Here is a 10816-nt window from a genome sequence, read left to right on the forward strand (position 1 = left end):
TGAAAAGAATTGACGACAATCTCAGAGACCTCTGGGACAACATTAAATGCACCAACATTTGAATTATAGGGGTCCCAGAAGAAGAAGAGAAAACAGAGGATCTGAGAAATATTTAAAGGATTATAGTCGAAAACTTCCCTAAAATGGGAAGGGAAAGAGTCAATCAAATCCAGGAAGCACAGAGAGTTCCATACAGGATAAACTCAAAGAGAAACACACCAGGACAATATTAATCAAGCTATCAAAAATTAAATAAAAAGAAATAATATTAAAAGAAGCAAGGGAAAAGCAACAAATAGCATACAAGGGATCCCCATAAGGTTAACAGCTGATCTTTCAGCAGAAACTCTGCAAACCAGAAGGGAGTGGCAGGACATACTTAAAGTGATGAAAGGGAAAAACCTACAGCCAAGATTACTCTACCCAGCAAAGATCTCATTCAGATTCAATGAAGAAATCAAAAGCTTTACAGACAAGCAAAAGCTAAGAGAATTCAGCACCACCAAACCAGCTCTAGAACAAATGCTAAAGGAACTTCCCTAAGCGGGTAACACAAGAGAAGAAAAATACCCACAGAAACAAACCCAAATCAATTAAGAAGATGGTAATAGGAACATACATATCAATAATAACCTTAATGTAAATGGATTAAATACCCCAACCTAAAGACACAGACTGGCTGAATGGATACAAAAACAAGATGCTTAGATATGCTGTCTACAAGAAACCCACTTCAGAGCTAGGGACACATACAGACTGAAAGTGAGGGGATGGAAAAAGATATTCCATGCAAATGGAAATCATAAGAAAGCTGGAGTAGCAATACTCATATCAGATAAAATAGACTTTCAAATAAAGGCTGTTATAATAGATAAGGAAGGACACTACATAATGATCAAGGGATCAATCCAAGAAGAAAACATAACAATTATAAATATTTATGCAGCCAACATAGGAGCCCCTCAATACATAGGGCAAATGCTAACAGCCATAAAAGGAGAAATCGACTGTAACACAATAATAGTGGGGGACTTTAACACCCCTCTTACACCAATATACAGATCATCCATACAGAAAATAAATAAGGAACACAAGCTTTAAATGACACAACAGACCAGATAGACTTAATTGATATTTTTAGGACATTCCACCCAGAAGTGGAAGAATACACTTTCTTCTCAAGTGCACACGGAACGTTCTCCAGAATAAATCACATTTTGGGTCACAAATCAAGCCTTGGAAAATTTAAGAAAACTGAAACCGTATCAAGCATCTTTTCCGACCACAATGCTGTGAGATTAGAAATCAATTACAGGACAAAAACAGTAAAAAACACAAATACATGCAGGCTAAAGAGTGCGCTGCTAAATAACCAAGAGATCACTGAAGAAATCAAAGAGAAAATCAAAAAATACCTAGAAACAAATGACAATGAAAACATTATGATTCAAAACCTATGGGACACAGCAAAAACAGTTCTAAGAGGGAAGTTCATAGTAATTCAAACTCACCTCAAGAAACAAGGAAAATCTCAAATAAACAATCTCACCTTACACCTAAAGCAACTAGAAAATGAACAAAGAAAACCCAAAATTAGAAGAAGGAAAGAAATCATAAAGATCAGAGCAGAAATAAGTGAAATAGAAACAAAGAAAACAATAGCAAAGATCAATAAAACTAAAAGCTGCTTCTTTGAGAGGATAAATAAAATTGATAAACCTTTAGCCAGAGTCATCAAGAAAAAAAGGGAGAGGACTCAAATCAATAAAATTAGAAATGAAAAAGGAGAGATTACAACTGACACTGCAGAAATACAAAAGATCATAAGAGACTAGTACAAGCAACTATATGCCAATAAAATGGACAACCTGAAAGAAATGGACAAATTCTTAGAAAAGTACAACCTTCCAAGATTGAACAGGAAGAATTAGAAAATATAAACAGACCAGTCACAGGTAATGAAACAGAAACTGTAATTAAAAATCTTCCAACAAACAAAAGTCCAGGACCAGATGGCTTCACAGGTGAATTCTATCAAACATTTAGAGAAGAGTTAACACTTATCCTTCTCAAACTCTTCGAAAAAATTACAGAGGTAGGAACACTCCCAAACACATTCTACGAGGCCACCATCACCCTGATACCAAAACCAGGCAAAGATATCACAAAAAAAGAAAATTATAGACCAATATCACTGATGAACATAGACGCAAAAATCCTCAACAAAATACTAGCAAACAGAATCCAACAACACATTACAAGGATCATACACCATGATCAAGTGGGATTTATCCCAGGGATGCAAGGATTCTTCAATATACCCAAAACAGTCAATGTGATACATCATATTAACAAATTAAAGAATAAAAACCATATGATCATCTCAATAGATGCAGAAAAAGCTTTTGACAAAATTCAACACCCATTTATGACAAAAACTCTCCAGAAAGTGGGCATAGCGGGAACCTACCTCAACATAATAAAAGCCATATATGACAAACCCACAGCAAACATCATTCTCAATGGTGAAAAACTGAAAGCATTTCTTCTAAGATCAGGAACAGGACAAGGATGTCCACTCTCACCACTGTTATTCAACATAGTATTGGAAGTCCTAGCCACAGCAATCAGAGAAGAAAAAGAAATAAAAGGAATACAAATTGGAAAAGAAGTAAAACTGTCACTGTTTGCCAATGACGTGATATTATACATAGAAAATCCTAAAGATGCCACCAGAAAACTACTAGAACTAATCAATGAGTTTGGTAAAGTTGCAGGATACAAAATTAATACACAGAAATCTCTCGCATTCCTATACACTAACAATGAAAGATCAGAAAGAGAAATTAAGGAAACAATCCCATTTACCATCACAACAAAAAGAATAAAATACCTAGGAATAAACCTACCTAAGGAAGCAAAAGACCTGTACTCAGAAAACTATAAAACACTGTTGAAAGAAATCAAAGATATCATAAACAGATGGAGAGATATACCATGCAACTGGATTGGAAGAATCAATATTGTGAAAATGACTATACTACCCAAAGCAATCTACAGGTTCAATGCAATCCCTATCAAATTGCCAATGGCATTTTTCACAGAAATAGAACAAGAAATTTTACAATTTGTATGGAAACACAAAAGACCCCGAATAGCCAAAGCAATCTTGAGAAAGAAAAACGGAGCTGGAGGAATCAGGCTCCTTGACTTCAAACTATACCACAAAGCTACAGTAATCAAGACAGTATGGTACTGGCACAAAAACAGAAATATAGATCAATGGAACAAGATAGAAAGCCCAGAGATAAACCCATGCACATTTGGTCACCTTATCTTTGACAAAGGAGGCAAGAATAAACAGTGGAGAAGAGACAGCCTCTTCAATAAGTGGTGCTGGGAAAGATGGACAGCTACATGTAAAAGAATGAAATTAGAACATACCCTAACACCATACACAAAAATAAACTCAAAATGGATTAAAGACCTAAATGTAAGGCCAGACACTATAAAACTCTTAGAGGAAAACATAGGCAGAACACTCCATGACATAAATCACAGCAAGATCCTTTTTGACCCACCTCCTAGAGTAATGGAAATAACAACAAAAATAAACAAATGGGACCTAATGAAACTTAGAAGCTTTTACACAGCAAAGGAAACCACAAACAAGATGAAAAGACAACCCTCAGAATGGGAGAAAGTATTTGCAAATGAAACAATGGACAAAGGATTAATCTCCAAAATGTACAAGCAGCTCATGCAGCTCAGTATCACGAAAACAAACAACCCAGTCCAAAAATGGGCAGAAGACCTAAATAGACATTTCTCCAAAGAAGACATACAGATGGCCAACAAATGCATGAAAAGCTGCTCAGCATCACTAATCATCAGAGAAATGCAAATCAAAACCACAATGGGGTATCACCTCACACCAGTCAGAATGGCCATCATCAAAAAATCTACAAACAATAAATGCTGGAGAGGGTGTGGGGAAAAGGGAACCCTCCTGCACTGTTGGTGGGAATGTAAATTGATACAGCCACTATGGAGAACAGTATGGAGGTTCCTTAAAAAACTACAAATAGAACTACCATATGACCCAGCAATCTCACTACTGGGCATATACCCTGAGAAAACCATCATTCAAAAAGATATATGTACCACAATGTTCATTGCAGCACTATTTACAACAGCCAGGACATGGAAGCAACCTAAATATCCATCAACAGATGAATGGATAAAGAAGATGTGGCTCATATATACAATGGAATATTACTTCAGCCATAAAAAGGAACGAAATTGAGTTATTTGTAGTGAGGTGGATGGACCTAGAGACTGCCATACAGAGTGAAGTGAGTCAAAAAGAAAAACAAATACCGTATGCTAACGCATATATATGAAATTTTAAAAAGCGGTACTGATGAACCTAGTGGCAGGGCAGGAGTAAAGACGCAGATGTAGAGAACAGACTTGAGGGAACGGGCGGGGGGAAGGGGAAGCTGGGATGAAGTGAGCGAGTAACATTGACATATACACTACCAAATGTAAAATGGCTGGCTAGTGGGAAGCAGCTGCATAGCACAGGGAGATCAGCTCGGTGCTTTGTGTCCACCTAGAGGGGTGGGATAGGGAGGGTGGGAGGGAGGCTCAAGAGGGAGGGCATATGGGGATATATATGTATACATATAGCTGATTCACATTGTTGTACAGCAGAAACTAACACAACATTGTAAAGCATTTGTACTCCAATAAAGATATGAGAAAAATTAAAAAGAAAAAAAAAAGAAAGGTGATTCTGTTCTCCTGTCTATGTTGTAGACCACAGCCTTGCACTTTTAGAGGCAGAACCTACAATGTCCCTCCCTAGACCCTCTGTCTTCTGCCTAGGTCCTGTCTGATTTCTCTCCTTCCTTTACAGTTCAGTTTTCTTAATTTCCTTGCCTCCCCTTTCCTCTCCAACCCCCAGTCCCACCAGACTACAAAACTGCTCCTGCTGACTTTACCCCTGACATCCTAATTACCAAACCCAATGAAGTCTTTCCATCATTATCTTCCTTGGCCTTTCTGCAGCAATAAATATTACTGACTATTTCCTTTTGCTTAAAATGCTTCCCTTGGTTCTTCTCTTGATACTTTTCTGACATCTTGAGCAACTGTTCTGAGTCTTCTCTTGAATCCACATCAACCCTCTTGCAGAGATAGAGGTGGAGATTCCCCTGGGTTCCTACCTCCCTGGCCCTATTCTCTTATCACTCTTCTGCTTTCCTGGGGCCTCCTTATGGTCATCTGTTTGCCAGTGGCTCTCCATCAGCATCTCCATCCCTGACTTTCCTCCTGAGCATGAAGTCTGCAATCCAAATGCAAAACAAACATATGAGCACACACAGCTGGAGGCAGCTGGCAGAGGCTTCTCAGGGCAAGGGATATGACTTACTCATGTCTGAATCCCAGCCATAGTAGAGAGCAGATGCTTAATCCTTAATAAATATGTTATAGATGAATGAATGAATAAGTGAAAAATGGCAAGGGAATGACTGAAGGTAAGATAGAGGCGTGCCGAATGGGAAAATGTTGGAGAAATATGTGATAATTAGAACTAAGTACAATATGGTTACAGCAGTGATCGTATCAAATGTAAAAGTGTATTATGATTAGGTAGAAGAGTATAATACGGCTGTGCAAAAAAATATGTTTCATCACTTGGTCTCATTCTCTTTGAGTATGAGAGAAACAAGGGGCATGATGGCTCGTGTCCCAGGTGAGAGAAATAAGGAGAAGGACTCACTCACTTAACTCCATGCGGGTGGCAGATGGGGTTAAGTGGAGGAGAAGTGGAGGAATCAGGACCTGCCATAGCTGGTGTGTCTCAGGAAAGCCTGGAGAAGCATCAAATAGTGGCAGCTCTTAGAAGAGGGAGAGGTGAAGGCAAATTCCATGTAACTCTCTGGAGTGGGTGTGTCCCTTTGAAAGGCTCCAGCACCAAAGAAGGCTCGTATAAGGGATGCATGTTCTTATGAACAGACAGTATCACTGACCCAAGCCCCATAACCTACCTGCCCACAGAGACCCTGAAGTCCTCCATCAGGTGGGTCCAGGGAGGGGAGACCAAGGATCCCTTCACATCAATCTGCCCTCAAATCCTATTGACTTTACCTTCTGATGAGATACCTGGCCATTCTCCAGATTTCCACTTTATTGCTGCAGCACTAATTCAGACATTATCATTTCCTTCCTGGACCAGAGAAACCATCTTCTCACTGGTCTCTTCTTCTCAAGATTACCCATCTCCAGTTCTATATCTCTAATGCTGTCTGAATGATATTCCTAACACAAAATCTGATCATATTGCTTCACTACTTAAAACCCATCGGCTGTTCCTACTCCCTGAGCAGTACATACCAGCTCCTTAAGATGACACTGTGAGGCTCTTCAAGATGAGGCTTCTTCCTATTTGTCTAGTCCCATCTCCTGCCATTACTCCTCAATTACACCCTGCCCCCACCGCAATTCTACGGTGCATTTATAACAAGACATCTTGTACTTTCCAGAATGCACGGTATGTTCCCCATGTTCTTTTTATGCCCAGAGCACCCTCTCCTTCTGTGGGTGCCTAGCTCTAAAAGTCCAAGAGTCTCCTCCTCAAAGGAGCCTTCCCTATTACCAATCCCTTCCTCCGCACCCCAAGATAGGCACGCCCTTGTTATTGCCTGTGTTCTTTCCCATTATTTATTTCAATAACTATCGATTTATTAAGTGCCTACAGTGTGTCAGGCACTGTTATAGGCACTGGCAATTAAAATGGTAAAAGAAGACACGATTCCTTTCCTCATGAAATGTACATTCTGTGGAAGACAGACAATGAAACAAACACCAATATATACACAACAGTACTGAACGAGTAAACATAAAAAATAGAAGACAGTGGTAAGTGCTAGGTAGAGAATTAAAGCCAGGTTATGTGATAGAGTGACGGGGTGGTTATATTAGACAGGGAGGGAGGTCAGGGAAGACCTCTCTAAAAAGGTGGCATTTAAGCTGAGAGCAGAATGACCAGAAGAAACCAGTGAGAAGCAGGAGGAAAAGCATTAAAGACAGAAGGAAATGCTAATGTGAAGGCTTTAAGGTGGAAGGAAAATGTGGAGTGTTCAAAGAACATGAAAACATCAGTGTCGCTGGAATGGAATGAGCAAGGGTAGAAGAGTATGAGATAAAGCTGGGGACAGATCACTCTGGGCTTTAGGAACTAAAACAAGGGGGTGAGCTTTTTGTTCTAAGTGCAAGACAAATGGGGCAGCAAGTAGATTTTAAGAGAGAGAGTGATGTGGTCTGATTGCTGCTGAAAATTGGGAAGTCCTAGAGGTTAGTTGAAAAGAAGCTGGTCTGGAGTCAGATCTTATGAGTTTGAAATGACAGTTGCAGAAGGGATCCAATTGCCAGGGTTTTGAACAGAGAAGCGTCCTGAATAGATGCATCTAACGATGGTGTTTCTTTTTTGTAATTTGAGGTAATATTATAATCTGTAGTCTTTCAAATTAAAAAGCAGCAAGTCTACAGGTGGTTTTAAACAAATGATTTCTCTTCAACATTTATTTACATATACTTCTAGCACACTGCTAGGTGCATGGTGGGGCACCGAATAAATATTTGCAAATGTTGGATATTATAATATCTACAAAATCAGTTTGTTTTATCTTAGAAATTTCTTATGGGAAAGAAAGGAAATTAAAGAGGGTCAATGAGAATACAAAGGGGGAAGGCAGATATGAGAGTCACTGAAGAGACAGAACTATACAACTTGTTGGTGGCAGAGTCTAGATTTTCAAGGCAGTACAACTGATATCATATTATTTCCCTTAAGTTTATGGGTGATGGTGGTACTATAGCACAGATATTAGTGGCCTCAGCCTAAAGGCAGAAAATGAAACAGTGAAACAAAGAGGTCTATAAGCCAAATAGCAAATAGAAATAAAGACAGGAAGGAACCCAGGACAACATCAACACTAAGAATCAAAGCATATATATATATATGTATATATACACACATATGTATGTATTTAGACTCCTGATCACCATTATTTAGGATGAAATATTAGCATTAAATATAAAGTAGCATACTTAAAAGATTTTTTAAGCCATTTGGACCATGGCTGAGCTATATCTCTACAAATATAAAGGATTCATTTTGTGTATTTGACTTTATAAAATTTCTGTTGTGCTTTTCAAACAGAGAAATGAGTCACTTAGAAGACAATGTAATAATAAATTCCACTTATGAAACATCATGTGCCTACCCTCTAAGGTCAGGTCCAGACTCTTTTCCCAGTACTGCCTGTTATGTAGTAAGTCACTGTGATGTTTGAGGGTTTGATTAATAAGCTTCCATTTACAAAATTCTGAAACTGCACTTTCTAAGAGCTAGCAGCCAGCCCAGGAGAGCGTGAACAATTTAATTACATTTTGAAAAATAAGTAATGGAAGGAAGAGTAAGAACTAGAATCAACAGACCTAAGATGGTTAAAAGGTATAAATGGAAATGAATCCAGACCTGCTTCTTAGTCCACTCACACCCTGACTAACATTGGCATAATTTAACTGTAAGTTCCCCGTCTAGCGCTCCCCAACTCTGAGATCCATCTGATTGAAAACACCCCACCAGAGAAACCTTAACATCTTTCCTCAGGTCCTAGGGTTAATTGAAGCCACTCTGAACTTGAAGTTGAATTTTCACACAGAGTTCGAGGTTCCGGAATCCCAAGAGACAAATGTGCTCAAGGGCAAAGGAAGAGGTCTTGTCATTGAAATATTCAAAACGATTCCAGGGCTGGAGTTCTTAGCACTTCATTGTAGAGTTCCAGCTTAGTTTCAGGATGCCAGTGGAGGAACTTCTGAGCTTAAAGCATAGGAGGCGAAAGGGTGGGGTTCTTAACTGGGGACCCACATGGGGGTCTGGGGACTCCCTGCAGTTATCCATAAAGCTCAGTGTTTATGTGGATGTCTGCATTTTCATCTGGGAAAAGGAGTTGTACCTTTTGTCAGAATCTCAAAGAACTCCATGATTCAATCTGTTAACATTCCTCTAAAATAGAGGAGGATCCCAAAGAGAATAGACAGAAGAAAGAAAGAACTGTTCATTCATTTAAGTTGACCAATACAGGAAAATTTTGCAAGAGATAAGACAAAAGTAAACCACGTTCTTACATCATTGGAGTTCAAACTCAGGACAGACTCAAATTCCTTCCTCTTCTTTTCGTCGTCCTTTTATCCCTATTCTCCCCAACCTGGAAAATCCTCATTACAAGTATTTGAAAACTGTACTATAATAAAGCAGAGAGATGGAGTGAATTGGGTATAAGTGCTACTTTCTTCTGGTATCCCATACAAAGGGGCTCAAAAACAGGGACAGTCTGGTTCCTCTCTAGCCACAGACTGCAGGATTGTAGACCCTAGGACTGTATGAGATATGCCTCGTAAGTCGAGGGTAAAACTCTATGTGTGTCTTATCTAGGATAATGTTAATGAGTTCAAGAAAGCCTTTTTCCTTGGATCCTCCCTGGATCCCAAATCCCACTAAACCCCAAGAATTTTCTCTTTCTCGTAACAATAACAGCTAATGTTTACTAATCCACAACTATGTGCCAGGCTCAGACCTAAATGCTTTTCAGTGTAAACTTATTTAATCCTCACAATGATGCTACAAAGTAGAGTACTATTATTCTGTCCATTTTATAGATGAGGAAACTGAGTCACTAACAGGACTGAGAGCTGAGGCAGAAATGGGAACTGTGTGAATACTCCACATTAGTCCCAGCAGACTCCTAGGGCTCAGAGAAAGAAATAGGTGAGCTGGGGATGAGAAAGCATTTAACTGTAGTCTTGTCCCAGGGCACTTACTCAGCCTTGCATTCAACCCAGATAGAACAGCAATCCTGGAGAAGGGGGTTGAGGGTTAACCAAGGTTTGCTCCAAGAGAGTCCCTGTAAGCCCTGCTAGGAAAAACAGCAGCTGTGGAGTCAGAGGACGGAAGTTCAGATCCAGACAACATCAAGTCTAACAGTGTACCTTAGGTAAAACACCTAGCCTCTCTGTAAGACACAGCAGCTTCATTTGTAACGTGGACATAGCAACTCACAAGGATGTTGGGAGGGTCAAAGTGGACAGCAGGTTTTGAAATGCTTACAAACTCTAAAGGGCTGCTCAACATAAAGCTCCATGTTTACGGCTCTTCCTCATTTTCGGAAGCTTTACCTGCCTGACTCAGCTCCAAACCACTTCAACCCAACCACTTCCCATAGCAAAGGTAAATGAACTTACCATCTCCTCTGTGACACAGCCAGCTTACTGCCGTCTGTGCAACGCAGACTTCTTATAGTCTTGCTGCCTCCCCTCAGCTGTCAGGCTGTTTAGAAAAGCAACTTCCTATTCACTTTCCTGAAAGTCACCACAGCCCTTCCCATGAAGTTAGAATGTAGATAATACAGGAGCAGTGTTGGCAGCTTAGAAATAACAGTCACCGAGGAAGCGGGCGGGGGAGGGGGTTTGCCGACTTCCATGGGAGGTGGGCCACAGACAGGGGTGAGTGCGAATCACTCCTGGACATTCCAGGCTGAGTAGTGTAGGAATCGTACCCACACCCGCAGTGGTCAGGTTTCCTCTGACAATGATATGAGCTCCAATTTAAGGTCATATATTGGAAAACTCACTTTGTCTTAATCATAATGTCTTAGTGTAAGTTTTCCACTTACTGTGAAGTCTCAGTGAATGTTTTCTATTCCAGCAGGCTTCTGACGGATAAGGGACAAATATAGTAACAAAA

At 39.7% G+C, this 10816-nt stretch overlaps 1 protein-coding gene across 1 annotated transcript in view; it reads right to left on the minus strand.

Annotated features, from left to right (window-relative positions):
• Positions 1-10391, minus strand: part of LOC118892060 (selectin P) — a 46151-nt gene extending 35760 nt beyond the window's left edge. The window contains exon 1 of the mRNA XM_036846556.1: positions 10315-10391. Within this exon, the coding sequence (XP_036702451.1) occupies positions 10315-10317 (3 nt within the window). The 5' untranslated portion in view covers positions 10318-10391. The remainder of the gene's footprint in view (positions 1-10314) is intronic.
• Positions 10392-10816: the final 425 nt, after the last annotated feature.

The sequence above is a fragment of the Balaenoptera musculus genome, chromosome 1, assembly GCF_009873245.2.
Source record: "Balaenoptera musculus isolate JJ_BM4_2016_0621 chromosome 1, mBalMus1.pri.v3, whole genome shotgun sequence".
Lineage (NCBI taxonomy): Eukaryota > Metazoa > Chordata > Mammalia > Artiodactyla > Balaenopteridae > Balaenoptera > Balaenoptera musculus.